Here is a 15,223-nt window from a genome sequence, read left to right as displayed (position 1 = left end):
AGCTTATCATCTTTAGGAATAGCATGTGTATTTCTCACTAGCTGCAGCCCTGACCTGCTTCACTCCCAGCTGGCTCCTCTTTCCTGAGGAGTCGTCTTTAGGCACCTCCTTTTTTCCTTTCTTGTTCTTTTTCTTCATCTCCTCCTCTTCTCTGAGCCTCTCCATCTCCTCCTGCTGCCTCTGCTCCTCTTGCTCCTGCTCCAGCCTCTTCTGCGCACTAGGCATAGATAAGATTCTCACCATTCTTATTACATCTCACTTCTGCAGGCCAGAAAATAAAGCTAGTATCCTAAGATCTAGTTAAAACCCTTGCCAATCTACCAGTGAACAAAATTTTAATCTAGAATTAGTATTACTTAGCCTTTTATAAAGGACAGACAACCAATTTCCTAAAAATATAACAAAGCCTAATTACTGACCTAGTGCTAAAAATGTACAATATACAACATTCTGTATTTAAAATTGTTCCTCATTTATTAGACAAAGAGGGAGTCCTATCTTTGCTATAGGCAAATTGAACAGGTTACCTGCGTTTTTGTTCCCTTATCATCTCTCTGTGTCTGAGATCCATTTGTTCTTTCTCTTCCTCAGGTAGGGCATCATACTCATCCTCATCCATGTCCTGCAGACGGAGCTGTTCTCTCTCTATCTGCTCCCTCTGTAAGGCCTCTGTTCACATACACGCATGGCTTTTACCATCAGCTGCTCTTCATTGTTTATTCAGCCATTTATCACTAACACTACATTTGTCAACATCTGCATAACTGCGTAACTACAGTTTAACTACTATGTTTCCGTTGCAGCTGGCACAGCAATATCCTTCGTATTTTCATTTTCTTTTAAAGGATTATTCTTTTTTATTACTTCTTTATTTATCCATCCTCCCTCTCTCCCTATCCATCGTGCCATCTTTTTTCCACTTCACCTGCCCTCTGCAAACGTTCTCTCTCTGTGGCTTTGAAGGCGTAGTAGTTGTTGATGAGGTCAATCACATAGATGTGCTGGCGGTTGTTAAAGGCTTTGAGGATGATCTGGAGCGCAGCACTTGGAGAGCGGCAGAAAAGCGTCTCCAAGCTGTCAATCATGACACCGCGGTGACAGTCGCTAAGCTAAAGGCAGGATGGGGATGCATAATTAAAATATGTCAGGAGAGTGAGTATTTATTACCTACAAATGACCATGCCAGCTGCATAATAGGAAAAAACTAATGTCAACTGCCAAGTGATTTCCCAGTGTCTGTAGACTTTGTGCTAGTTCTTACCTGTAGTCTCTCTGACAGAATCTCTACCAGCAGGTCATCAGGCAGTAAGCTGCTCATTGCTGCCAGCTCATTCTGGCTCATACTCTCACTCGGTACCCTGTGAACCTGCCCAGCCTGTATACAAACAATAAAGCATAATTACGCACACACATGCACATGCTTGATTTTCCCTTCTAATTCATAACAACAGTTGTGCCTCCTCTTTATTGTAAGCGAAAAGGGTTGAACAAAAACACAGAAAAATATAACATTCAGTAAATTACAAACAGCATCAATCCAACCCATTAGAGGTTATGTAGCTGGTATTATGTACTGTACGATCCCATTAGAGATACCATGGAAGTAGCAGTGGGATTGGAGCTGTTGTTATTCTTTGGTCCAGTGATGCTGGTCTTGTTACAGGTCGATACAGTGGAAGCGGGGGCTTTGCGGTCAGTGGCCTGAACTCCCTCTGCTGTGTGTCTAGCTACTGCCTCCACACTGAGCACTCCCACAGCCTGTCCAGCAGAACCTGCCACATCTGAGCCAAAGACACAAAAGCACACCGAAAATCAATTGAATCTGCTTTATTGTGCCAAACAAACCCATATGTGCTGTGGATTCTGCACGCTATTCCAAGCCTCACCCGTGTCCTCCACAGTAGTCTGTGTGAGCTCCATGAGCTCTCTGGCCTGCATGGCAGCACCGCTGGTGCCGGACGATACCGCCTCCTGCACCACACCGTCGAGGGTCAGGCACGCCGCCCCATAGTGCCTCGCCAGACTCACCGCCAGGGCTGTCTTACCTACACATAGACTCACACCATCATCTCACCAGGCCAGTGGCAAAACCAGAGATAAAGAAAGAAAGAAACTTCCAAGCTGAAGAGCACACTGTCAGACTGATACAGTGCACCACATACACATACACTTCACCATATACACACCTATACAGTACAACATATACACACTGACACAATGCACCATGTACACACTGATATAGTGTGCCATATAGACACTGACGCAGTGTGCCATACAGAAACCTGCATACAAACACTACTGTTCATGTTACTGCAAAGCCTATTCAAATCTAAAGAGCATAGCCACAAGCATATAAAGCAGTGTTAACCTGCACTGAAGGCTGCATAGGTTTGCTGTTCACTCAAAACTCTCCAAATATTATATACATTTTAATTACAACGCTGCATCCTACCTGAAAGAGGAGCCCCATGCACTATGATGCCAATGCCATTGCGATGGTGAGCAGCCTGACCCTCCGGGGACAGATCCACACCCATGTAGTGGGCGATTGCTCTGGAAACCGGGTTCTCCTCCAGATCCCCCACGTAACTCACCCCTGTGTCCCCTTTGAACTGGTCTGTGAGGAGAAGCTTTGTGAATCTGCCTCTGTCTGAATAATGGCTTCAGTATAAGCAAATTGCTTTAAACGAGTATTAATGAGTGCTGAAGATAAGTCTTTTGTTCACTAAGCAGAAACATACCTGCACCCGAGGGAGATATATCTTTGGATAGAACAGCAGATGTCTCTACCCTGTCATCCTCCAAGGGTCGCGCTCCATGTGGGGAGCTAGATAATTCCTCCTCTTGAGCCACACACTCCCCCTTCTCCCTGGTGTTGGAAGTCTCATCCTCTTTAGGTGAGCCAGGCTTGGACTCTAAAGGACATATGGATGCTCCTTGGTTCCAAAATAACCAAGATACTTCCCAACCGGGAAGCATCCCTTTCTTATGAAGAATGAAGAATAGCATATGATCTCTGACTGTACACATTCACAAACCTAGAGATCTGTCAGCATTTCCCAGTTTTGAGAAAAGCAGCATATCTAGTACAAGTGAGTTGTATGTACTTTATCAACACTTCACACAAAAAGCATTCACGGATAAAACATGATAAAACAGAACTTAAAATCTAAACAGAAGGTAATGCTTTTGTTGAGTATACAAGTCATAACATAGCTAGGTTTGACATAATTTCATACATACTGTATATCACTGTTAAAGATGAGTTACAAAGCTGGTTTTATGTTGGTAATGTTTTGAACTCCATCTGTGTGCCACTAGGGGCAAAATATAGCACACCCACACCCACATACCTATACAGACACCTATACTTCACAGATCAGTGGTGACACTTAAAATGTGGCCATTCAATACTATCTTCACAATACAAAATCTTCACAATACAAAATCATGATTCATCTCACAGTACCATCCAGAATCAAAGGCACATGAAACAAAGCACTATAAGAATGCCATGGATGTCAGATCAAATCACAGGTGTTATAAGCTATGACTTCAATAAAGCAAAAAATGCTGAAGCTTTTTCTGAATAAAAGCCAATAGCTAGCAATTTTGCAAATGAGCCCATGATATTTGGCACCTATCAGCTTTCAATCATTAACCTTTTGGGTCGAACAATCCTTTAATGCACGTGTAAAGGCAAACGCTGTACCGTGCCCAGGCTCCCGGGAGCTGTTCTGTTTGTAGTAGTCCAGCAGTTCAGCTGGCAGAGGCTCTCCAGGGGCACGAGGGGGCAGTAGCAACACCTTCTGTGCGTCATAACCATTCATCATCCTCAGGATCTGTGGAGACCAAATAAGAAGTGGCTCAAGTTCAGATAACAACAGAGCAGACAGGAAAGGCCTTAGGTGAGCTGAGTGCTTCAAAGTACTGTCACAGCTAAGTAGGTCTGGGAACTGGGATACAGCACTTTGAAATTTGGTGTGTGGTTTGGCGCGCAGAAGAGATCGAACCGGAGCTATATAGAGAGACTTGTCTTGATGCAGTGTCACCAAAGGGTAACACTGTACAAAAAGAGGTTTCTGTTGTGTGCAAGTGAGTCAAATCCCTGACAGAGTAGTCATTTAGTTCAATGAAGAAGCACTCCTAAAAGTCACAACAGTTTATTGCACTTCAGACACCTGCAACACAACAAGGGTAAAGGTTAAACCTTGTTGTTGGAACATAAATCATTCCTTTCAATAAAAAAAACATTTCTTAACCACCAATCAGACCAACTGTTAAAAAAGGGTCAGAACCTTTTCTTCCTCCAGGTACTGCTTGTCAAAGTCCAGAGAGTAGAACTCGATGGGGTAGGGGCAAGTGTTGCGCACCAGCACCTCAGCTTCCTCCCCATTGCTGTAGGGAAGCACAGGACCCAGTTCCAGCACCGAGGTGGAGAACTCCAGCTGGGGCTCCTCGCCCTGGCCCTGGGCCAGCAGCAGAACTCGCTGGGTGCTCTGGGCCACGGCTATCACCAATGTCTCTCTGTACGCCCTCTGCAGGGGACAAACACATGAGAGGGATAATGACTTGACCCACAGGTCTATGTCTATGTGGGAGGCAAATTATTGACTGCCTGCTTATTCGGGTGAGTGGAATTTCAGGTCAATTTTGTTTGTACAGCACTTTTTACAATGAACACTCTCACAAAGCATTCTTAAAGAAATATGGATCTAGATCTTTGATGAGGATGAGAACAGCAAGGAAAAACACCTTGACATGAAGAAGAAACCTTGAGAGAAGTCGAAACTCAAAAGTGGATCTCACCCTCTGGGCAGCACCAGGGGGTGACTACATGAATGTGGATGTAATGCTGTGTCGCTTAACATGTAATCATAGTGTGAGGTAAGTTTGAATTGTTTGCCAGTACTTTAATAGTTCACCTGAGCATTACAGGTCATTGTCAAGGACCTACGATGTTCACTCATTCTTTTAGTCTTTGTGTATTTTTCTTTACATTTTGAAACTAAAGTAAATGTGAACGTTGTCATGTCATCTGCTAAATTATTTATCTAGAGAAATACATTTTAAAAATTCAGTTTTCCCCATTATAATACTGATGTCATCTACAGAGTCTATGTCCAATTATGTCCAAAGCTCATATTTTAGGTTTTTCATAATACATATTTGCCATGTAGAACCATGTTTTTCATCCAATACAGTATTAAAAGATGAGTGCATAATCTTTTGTTCAGGTATAATGCTGTCTCCCACACTGATACATTTGAATCACTCTGACAAACCACAGCATTCTCTAAAACACTCTGACAAAACACAGCATTCTATGATATCTGTGTGTCTATATTTCAGTGATTGCAGGTTGTGTGCAAGTTTGTGTGTGTGTCTCTGTGTGTGTTTGTGTGTGTAGGTCTGTGCATGCGTGTAAGTGTGTGTGGGTCTGTGTGTGTGTACGTTTGTGTGTGGAAATAAGCAGCAGTCCTAACTGAGATAAGAATAGGTGTGTGTGTCAGCTTAGCCCTTATCAGAGTCTCTCTGGGCTCATTGATCAGACCTAGCAGGGCGCCAGCCGCATGGCCCGATGGGAAGGATGAGTACTGAATATACACCAGTCTTTCCGGCAAGATATGCATTACGATATATAAATAGGAGCCGATAAAGGGGTTGGGAGCACAAGCTCTCTCTAGGATTAGGTTTAATGCCTTATAAGAGCATATTGTCAGTTTTATTGATGGGGTAGGGACTATCAGCTCAGTTTACTGCTGGTTAGAAGAATTCAGAACTACCAAAACAAATTCACCTGTATTAGATCTTGGACAGGACAAAAACATGAAATTAAATTCTGGTAAATTCTCCAAAACAAACACCTGGTAATTCTGGAGTTACTGTGCGGAGCATTCGTGTTTGACCTTACCCCTTCAGCAGGGCTGAATTTGACCTGAACATTGACCCTGTCCCCAGGATACACCACACCACTGGATGGGAGCATCTCAAAGATAAGTGGAGGTGGCTGCTCTATAGGGGCCTTTCGTCTCAGGTGAAGTGGGACATGCCTCTCAGTCTGAATACAAAACCAAAGAAATAATTAAGTCATTTATGTGACAAAATCTTGAAGAAATGAGAGAACCATTTACATTCCCTCACACAAATGTAGATTAGCCTTGTTTTAGGATCTGTAAAGCTATAATTATGCAAGGGAGATGAATGTGACATAGAGAAATGTTCCTCAATGCTGTAGCTAATACTGTGGATAACTAGTCATTAGCTATAATTCATCAATAAACCCGCCTGCTTTTAGCGAATGAAAATACAGCCACGTGGAATTTATGTGAACAGAAGAGAAAGAAATGCAGCTCATGCCGAACGTGGAGGCAATTACTGCCTGCACTGCTGTTTGCTGTTGCCGTGAGCTTTACAAGTTAAACCCAAGACAGAAAACTACCCTATTACTGTGCTATAAGAATTATAATCTGCTGGTATTTTCAAATTCCAATGCTTTGGAATGAAAGCCTAAGGTCAAGAACCCGTATGTCATGCATGTCTAGTGCCTAATGACACATTGCACCACGTTTTCAGGACTGCAGTTGGACGTTTTGTTATGAGTGGCACCACATGCTGTACTCCCACCAGGGAGTGTAGGAAGTCTCTGTACCTTCCTCTTTGGCTGCTCTTCTTCCTTGATGCTCCACTCGCAGGGCACATGCTCAGGGTTTTGCAGCTGCACCGTAGCCACCTGGCACATGCCGCACTGCACGCTGTTGAAATTCAACACATCCGTGCAGGCTGTCAGGGAGGGCATGGTGACCACAGCATGCAGACGCACCTGCACTGTAGGACCGCCCAGAACCTGTCAATCACACATGGTATTAAAGGAGTCTCTTCTTTCAAAAACACTAACATGGCCAATAACATCAAAAAATAGTTAGTTATGAGACTATACAAACCCATCTCTGACTAGATTCCATTCATCACATTATTATTGTTGGGTGCATTATTTTTGTATAGTATGAAGGAGAGTAAATGCACTACACATGTATGTACATAAATGATACATTCAGAAAAATGTTTTAAGTGTTTTATGTTAAGTGAAAGGCTATAGAATCATGTACCACCTCTCCAGGAGCTAAATATCACACTTGAATGGTGAATAGTTTTCTCATAGAAGCCTTTTTATCTGAAAAGTGTCATTAATGCAGCAGATGCCACATTAATTCAAAGTCTTAGGAGCTTTAAAGTTAGAAAGAGTTCTTAACAACCAGGCAACACCTTTCCATTTCAGTTCCTATACAAACGAACAAAAACCATATGAGTTAGTCCCTCAATCTTCCAGGGTTTAGATCTTATTGTTTTATGAAGTGTAGGATATTTCAGTAAGCACAGCCACAAGTGGAACACTCTTTCATTAGTTGCAAAAAAACACTTTACTGAGGTTTACGTGAAGTAATTAACACTCAAATTATTTTCTTTATATTGCACAGAAAAGGCAGGACAAACATACCCAGGAAATTAATTATCCAAACTTTCCCCTGTTCCCTAAACACTTTAGCAACCCTACCTCCAAAGGCATGACTACTGTTCCCATCAACCTGTAAAAGCATGACAGTGCTAATCTCCTCAACCTGTAAAGGCATGACAGTGCTAATCTCCCCAGCCTGTAAAAGCATGACAGTGCTGATCTCCTATACCTGTAAAAGTATGAGTACTGATCTAACCTGCCTGTAAAGGCATGACAGTGCTGATCTCCTATACCTGTAAAAGTATGACTACTGATCTAACCTGCCTGTAAAGGAATGACAGAGCTGGTCTCCCCAACCATTAAAGACATGAAAGTGGGGCTCTCCCCAGTCTGTAAATGTATGACAGTGTTGAGCTCCCCTACCTGTAAAGACATGACAGTGTTGATCTCTCCAAGATCCAAATTTGCACCACGTGGATCAAACTTCACCTCAAATGTCTCCGTCTCACAGTAGGGCAGATTCTTCACCCTGTCTAACTCTGTACTGAATCCTGGAAAGGATGCGAACTCAATAATATCATCTCAAGGCTCAATGTATAAGACATTACATTCAGTAGCCAAGTGATGCATCATGAACCAACCTGTGCCTGCTAATGATCGGTGCTCAGCTCTGAAAGTCACTGAGACAGGCCCAGTGTTGGTCACTTTGATGATGTGGGTAGGAATATTGCCATGGATCACATAGCCAAAGTCCAAGATGTATTCAGGCAAAACAATCCTGTTTGAATGATGCTTTATAAACACACTTTCTCATCAGTCAAAACAAAGGTCTTTTGAAAATCTGTGATTTTACCTGCGTAGCTTTTTGCGCCATCTGCTATCTGTGGATCCAGGTGATTCTCTTTGCTCAGAATCTCTTCGGGATTTCTCTATGTTTATGGCATTTTCCTTCAACAGGAATCTTTCAACTTCCATCTGCAACAAAGCATCATACTGCAAACAAACACACACACACACACACACACACACACACACACACACACACACACACATACATATTCAATAAGTGAACAAACCAACAAAATGGTCAATAACAAATGTTACAACAGAAGCAAAATGACATGCAAATCAAACACCAACGAAGACACATTTTTCAGATTATACAGACCATGGAAATCTTTAGAATTTGCCTTCTACACAGATTAAAAGTTTGTGGTCCTGATAAATTATGTTATGTTCCCACAGCAGGTAAATGTAGTGCAAATCGTATCTTTTTTTCCATATCTGACACATATCATTTGCATGGTAGTGTGAACAGCAAAAACAACATTTTCAGTTCTGATGTAGGCCATGTTCATATTTGGTACTGAAATCCAATATGTGTCTGATACGGAGCAATGTGACTTAGTATGAGCGGCAAGATCAAAGTCATGAACCTTTATGTCAGTCCACCTCGACATTCATCATATTTTCATGCTGCCAAGATAGTGAGGCAACATTGCAAATGAGCACTCCATTTTTATCTGTTTTATCTGTCTATAGCAACAGTCACCTAATCGTAAGTTTAGGAACGACAAGCTTGTGGCATTGCATGTTCCTAGCGATGTAATTAGCGGGAACTAAGAGATTTGCAAATAAATGTATCCATTCTTGTTCATTTCTTATTGTTCTTTGTTTGTAGGATATTTAATGTTTCCAAATTTGCAGGCTATATCTACTGCAGATTAATGTAAGCATTAACCTTTAGCTAGTGGCTGTCTGTTGACTCCATTTTGTTTGTTTACTTCTGGATGAGCATACCACCTGAAACACTGATATTTTCTGCATGTGGGTCAGTTTAGTATCATGATCTGTTCAGATTAATGTTGGAAATATGTTACATTAACAAGATAATGTGTACAGCCTCCCAATAAAATCGGATTTGGTCAGGAAATCAGATTTGGGCCACATCTGTGGTGTAAACGTAGAACATTACAAACATACAGGGGAATTAATAGGTTTATGAAAGGGGCTGGACCGTGCTCAGTGGTGTGCAGGGCTCCATCAGGGCACTCACAGTGGGGGTGCAGTCCTCTTCACACAGCTCCTCTGCCCATCCTGTCCCAGGTCTGCTCAGCGCCTCCTCTCTTTGTCTTCTGCTCTCCACTGCCTCCCTAGCCTCCTTCAGCACAGAGCTATAGCGCTCCTCATCTATGCACAGATACAGATTCGGCCCGGATCGGGGTTGGCAGGTCATTCTGCACATTAGGGTTCAATTTCATTTGTTTTTGCCTAGAGCAAAATTAGATTGTGTAAAAAGCAACAACCTTGTGGTGTAAACATTCAGGATCTCCCATGGATTAAACCAAAGATCTGCACTTTTTACTACCAGATGCCTGACTAAGCAGCGCATTGCAGCACCTCAAATCGATACCCAATCAAAGCCTCTGCTTTATTTCCGTTTCAAAACCAACATTTGCTGACATTTGTCTGGATCAGAGCTCCCAGTAAGTGTAAATGTGCATTCTAGGCAGGTTCCACAGATTAATCACACTCATTCACAAATTTCCAGGCTGGCCCAACAACAGATGTATTTGATCAATAAGATTCTTCCACAGGTCTCTGAACTGGTGCAGGGTCAGATATATGTGATTAATAGCACCATTATAGCGGACTTCAAATTCCCAATCAGCAAAAATTCTAGCGAGGCTGGCCTCTCAGCTGGACCCGAGTCACATACGTATTAGATAAGGGAGCCCAAGCCTGAAGAAAGCACTCAGGATGTATGGAATATGGTTCAGAGGCATTTGAGTAGAACCCTAGCAGTAGTCAACTAAGCTCTTACCCAGGTCCCTGGGCAGGTCCAGGCACACTCTAGGAAAGACACCCTCTCCTCTTAGTGTAATGTCCACTGGCTCAAAGAAAGCAACCTGTAGCTGTAAAGTCTTGTGAAAAACCTCTGGCATTCCAGGCAGGTAGTACACAGAGAGCTTCATTTCTGCAGTTGCCTCAACGTAGCCCTAAAAATTTGGATCAGGTATTAAGTAGTCATTTCAAATCACAATACATGAATGTTAAAACACAGTATTTATGATGGGCCTCTTACACACTGACACTCACAGACAACAAAAAGGATCTCACAGGACATTGAGAGTTGTTGAGAGTGAAAAACAACTTACTTTCTCCCATGTGAAAATTGCTTTAAGAGAGATATTCCAGTGAAAGAGCCTGCATTTACTATGTGTAGTACATTTTAGCCCAACATTACAATGTTTGGTAAATCTAATTATCTAATTTATTTAATCCAAACTTCACTTTTCCAAACTAGGCTCAAATGGTTCCCATATTCAGTCCGCTGGAGTGGACACATGTGAACGGTTATGATAGTCAGACTGTCAGAGTGGACACAAAACTATAATGATAACTAATGCCAGTCAGTGCAAGTGAATCCGTGAGCTGAGTTATTTACTACCAATTTTGCTTAAGATGTGCATTAACATAAGTATACTGTAAAATCAATCCATGAAAAGCTACTTCACTCAAAGTAATCCCACCTGAACAATTTTGTTTCCATGAGCATGGTTATCTAACCCTGCTGAGGAACATAGGCTCTGGAAGCATTCTGGACCAAACCACACCTAGGCAGGAATGCTTTGGAACGCTCACCGTATCCAGAACATTTGTCCCTACATATTGAAAAAGGACTCCTGGTGGCATATAGCTTCTCACCCTGCTGGGTATGACGAGGGGCTGACCAGATAAGGGGTCTTCAGAAGACACCTTCTCCTCTGTCAGCAGAGCACTGAAGTCAAAGCCCACCTTCCCTGTGTTTCTCAGAGTGATCTCTGCTTCTGCTACACGATCAAACAACTGAGAAAGAGAAACACTTTTTAAAATGATCTTTGATTCTAGTATATAATTTAAAAGCTACCAAACAATGGAACATGCATTAGGGTATCGACCTGAGGGCCAAAGTCAATGTCAGTGGTGTCCAGGGCATAGGTGAGCAGTGAAGCCTCTCCCTTGAGTGTGATCTCATATGTGGGGCCATCCTCCACCTCGCACAGTGCCAACACCTGACCACTGATGTGGGTGTGGCCAAAGAATGAAAACGTCACCAGCTGCCTCTCACCTGGCTGTAGCACCCCATAGATTGGCAAGATGTCAAAGACCTGAGAGAAACAATATAATGACAGTGAATATTTTTGAGCTCAGTTCAAGGATATTATATAACAACTGGAACCATTAACAAAAACCATTAACAAAACCGGGCTGTTTCCCAAAAGCATTGTAAAACAAAGATCTTCTTTAAATGGTCAAGCGAACACTCTCTCTCATTTAAGATACTCTTAACACAATGATTTTAGAAAACAGGAACTAGATTGGTACCCACCTCCTCCACTCCAGGCACCTCCCTGCTTGTTAGGCTGGCAGTGCTGAGTCTCTGCTCTGTTGCAGTGGGCCTCTCTGTTGGGTACATTCTCAAGTTCTCTTGCCCAAGTGAAGTAGAGCTCTTCCGGTCATGGGTAAGCCCTTCCTCCCATCCCAAAACATCTGGGCCGGAAGTCGTAGAAGGCTCTTTCGGGGACCCGCTTCCCTCCTTTATGTTAGTTTCAGGGTCTTTCTTGTCAACAGGCTCCTTTTCTGCCAACTGAGGTCTGTGAATTTGCCAGCAAAGAACATTTATAAATCACAAGTTTCAATCAAAATGCAACAAAATCCCATTAGGTCTCAATGACAGTCAAACTACCAGGCTTCAGTCTCTCTCCTTTCTGGTCCACCAGCCTATAGGGTCAGGCTAAGATAAAATTGGTACTGTCACAGCAGCCATTAATTACAAAGAAGATTTAATAATTGAATAAGGATCATCTATCACAACATGTCCCCACAGGAAATCTCAGCCTCACAAAAGAGACGATACTGCAAAGCTGCACAGGAATCCAGAAAGATCCACCAGAAACCCAGATGGCTGAGGAGCACAGGATACAAGATAGCACAGTGAAAAAGGCCAGCAGTGAAAGAGGCATAAATGGGGACAAATAAAGTGAAAAAACAAATAAATGCCCTTTTGCTCTCTTTCTTTTTTTCCTGAAAGAGCAGGATGCATAGATACGCACTATTGTCACATGTTCAAACACAAGGGCTCTCTGTTGTGAGGTGGCTCTGGGTTTGGGCAAGCTGTCTTGTGGAAAAACAGCAGGGGGCAGTGTTGTATGTGGAATCAAGTCTAATTGACGCCCTTTCATTCACGGAGACAGAAAGGGTAATATTTAACATGGAAAATTCATTTTTCCATATTAAATATTAACAGGCCTCTGCCAGTTGGAAACACCTATTGTATGCATTAAAATACAATATTTTTTTCCCTTTTACATTTAAATTAATCTCATTTAAAGTGTAAAGCGGCCTTTGTTCTGTTCTGCTTCCCTTGTTTATGCATGTGCATGGATTTTGTCTTCCTACGCTAATCCCCATGACATCTCTATAGCAAACAATTTAATTAAGCAAAACTGACAGCACTGCAGGAATAAGACTGTACATTACAGTTGTTAATGCAGTGATGCACAGTCTCTCAGGGGAAGCCATCTGGCTGAAGGCTCTAGTGGGACACAAAGTATTTACTAAGAGGCACAATAACACTGTAAAAAGGCTAATTTATGCCACACTGTTAACATGTTATCGTATATGCCTGCAGTGTCCAGCCAGACGATGTACTGTGGAGGTTTACAGGTGATCCGCACTGGTTTGATCGGAAATGTTCCCAAAAAAAAAAAAGACTTCAAGAGGATGTGTCATGACACTTGGAAGACATCCATCTTCATATTTATTCTCATTATTATATTAGCAGAGCTACCCTGGGGACCTAAGCAATGTCAGCTCCCGGTGTCTGATAGACAAGATTGTCAGACCTGCTCCAGCGCCCCCTAGTGGGAGCCCCCAACGTCGGCGATGGCTCCTTAGGCGTGTCATCTTGCCTCTCCTCCATGACTCCCTCCATACTGCTCTTCTCACTGGGAAACCTTCCAGGACACAGGAGAGAAGGCAATCACACTGCTCATCAGCCATGGATGGTGAACGGGAGTCAGCTAATTCAGACGAAAAACCCCACCTGTCAGCAAGAAATCCCCCCCACGGCAAAGAGCGACAGCTTAGTGGAATGGTATAATGGTAGAGGCTTTAATTACTCACAGGCTTTTAATTAGCATGCTGGACAATGCATGCTGAAAGCTCAGAGGTATTGATAGGAAAGGTCACAGTGATATTAGGTGGCCATGCCAGTGGGCAGCTCAGCAGAGGCAGGGGGGAGCCATTAATCTTTACTGGTCGGTACGCTAGTCTCATGGAGAGCACTATTGATTTATTCGAAGCAGGACATGCCAGTAGCTGAAGAACAATTAAACACTATAAAAACTCTACTCTTCGAGGCCTGGAGCTGGCCCACTATTGACAGCTAAGATTTAACATGCTGTGCTCTTCATTGCTACTGTGAGCTTTGCAATTGTTGCATGCATGTGAGTGAAGTGTTATTCTCCCTGAACATAATGACATTATTTAGGTCATATACACAGTTTTACCAGTTGCTATGCCATTAAAACTAAAACCACATTTTGCATCCAAATTAGATGTAATGCTTGATAGTGACTGCAGACTGATAATCAATGAGCTTAGCTATCACTGAACACTCCCATCAGCAGAGAGAATGCTGCTCACTGGATCATTCTACCATAAATCACCAACAGCTTATTCAACATGACAGTTTATTCAATGTCTTCTCATAGCCTGTGAGAAATAAGACCAGTCAAAGGACTGCTCAGTGCAGCAGAGATGCAGCTGGAGCAGCAGATATGTAATGCCCCAGGATACTGTTCTAGTACTAGTACTGGTAGTTTGAGAAGAGATATATTTGCTTTTACATGCACTGGAGAGGGCGCATGAGCCCTGAGAATTGGCTGCTATTCTGAGAACGGACTGCTATACTGAGAACTGACTGTAACCAAACTTGAAGGAACACTTAAACAAATAAATAAAAAGGAATGTTCCAAAAAAGTAATGAATGTTGGTTTACAATGTTATGTGCAGCCAAGTATGTTCAAGGGCAAAATGAAGGTGCCAGGAAACGTATCCCGGGACACTTTTAAATGTACTGTACATTTAACAAAATTGTTTTTCTTCTTCAACTTCAAGGGCTCAAGAACACAAGAAAGGACATTCAACCGAAATACTTCATCAGAAAGTAAGCCTATGGTCCTCTAGGTTTAATAGCTAACCATGGTGCTGACACTCCAAGCCATCCACTCCGTATCAGTGGCTCAGCACTGTGAGCAGGGACAGATGAAGGCTCCACAGTACTCTACAGAGAAGGAATGGCAGGTCACTTAAGAAGAGTGGTGCCGGCCACTCTTGTTTAACAGAGGGGGAAAGAACAGCTTGCCTAAATGCCATCTTAATTGGACGCTATACTGGCAGCTGCTTCCATGCCGTCTGTCTCCCCTTCTCACTAGAGCACTAAGACTGTACCAGGCCTTAAGCCACTCACAGCACTGTCTGTGTTGCAAAACGTGCTGCACCATACTGTTAATAGCCAGCAAGTGAGGGACAGCTCTACTGCCATGCAAGATATGAGATTAAAAGTAACCATGAAATATGGCATAACCTAATGAATCTCCTTATAAGATTGGTGTGTGCATTTTACGGTGTGGATATCAGTTAACTTCTTTTCTGATGACTGCATCTCTTGGGAGTTATAGCTTCTGCCAGATCTATAAGGTATATGAGCTTAAGGTCAAA

At 42.7% G+C, this 15,223-nt stretch overlaps 1 protein-coding gene across 1 annotated transcript in view; it reads right to left on the bottom strand.

The window, feature by feature from the left end:
* Positions 1 to 15,223, bottom strand: part of hydin (HYDIN axonemal central pair apparatus protein) — a 64,920-nt gene that overhangs the window by 21,100 nt on the left and 28,597 nt on the right. The window contains exons 24-44 of the mRNA XM_035525645.1: positions 13,345 to 13,455; positions 11,829 to 12,093; positions 11,398 to 11,607; positions 11,165 to 11,305; positions 10,281 to 10,455; positions 9,474 to 9,646; positions 8,310 to 8,431; positions 8,098 to 8,234; positions 7,880 to 8,007; positions 6,653 to 6,847; positions 5,915 to 6,061; positions 4,299 to 4,538; positions 3,713 to 3,842; positions 2,742 to 2,915; positions 2,453 to 2,617; positions 1,887 to 2,045; positions 1,597 to 1,781; positions 1,262 to 1,375; positions 926 to 1,109; positions 528 to 669; positions 55 to 217 (exon numbers count right to left, since the gene is read on the bottom strand). Coding sequence (XP_035381538.1) covers positions 55 to 217; positions 528 to 669; positions 926 to 1,109; positions 1,262 to 1,375; positions 1,597 to 1,781; positions 1,887 to 2,045; positions 2,453 to 2,617; positions 2,742 to 2,915; positions 3,713 to 3,842; positions 4,299 to 4,538; positions 5,915 to 6,061; positions 6,653 to 6,847; positions 7,880 to 8,007; positions 8,098 to 8,234; positions 8,310 to 8,431; positions 9,474 to 9,646; positions 10,281 to 10,455; positions 11,165 to 11,305; positions 11,398 to 11,607; positions 11,829 to 12,093; positions 13,345 to 13,455 — 3,460 coding nt within the window. The remainder of the gene's footprint in view (positions 1 to 54; positions 218 to 527; positions 670 to 925; positions 1,110 to 1,261; positions 1,376 to 1,596; positions 1,782 to 1,886; positions 2,046 to 2,452; positions 2,618 to 2,741; positions 2,916 to 3,712; positions 3,843 to 4,298; positions 4,539 to 5,914; positions 6,062 to 6,652; positions 6,848 to 7,879; positions 8,008 to 8,097; positions 8,235 to 8,309; positions 8,432 to 9,473; positions 9,647 to 10,280; positions 10,456 to 11,164; positions 11,306 to 11,397; positions 11,608 to 11,828; positions 12,094 to 13,344; positions 13,456 to 15,223) is intronic.

The sequence above is a fragment of the Electrophorus electricus genome, chromosome 4 (genome assembly GCF_013358815.1).
Source record: "Electrophorus electricus isolate fEleEle1 chromosome 4, fEleEle1.pri, whole genome shotgun sequence".
NCBI classification, from domain to species: Eukaryota; Metazoa; Chordata; class Actinopteri; order Gymnotiformes; family Gymnotidae; genus Electrophorus; species Electrophorus electricus.
This window is presented reverse-complemented; position numbering and strand designations above follow the sequence as displayed.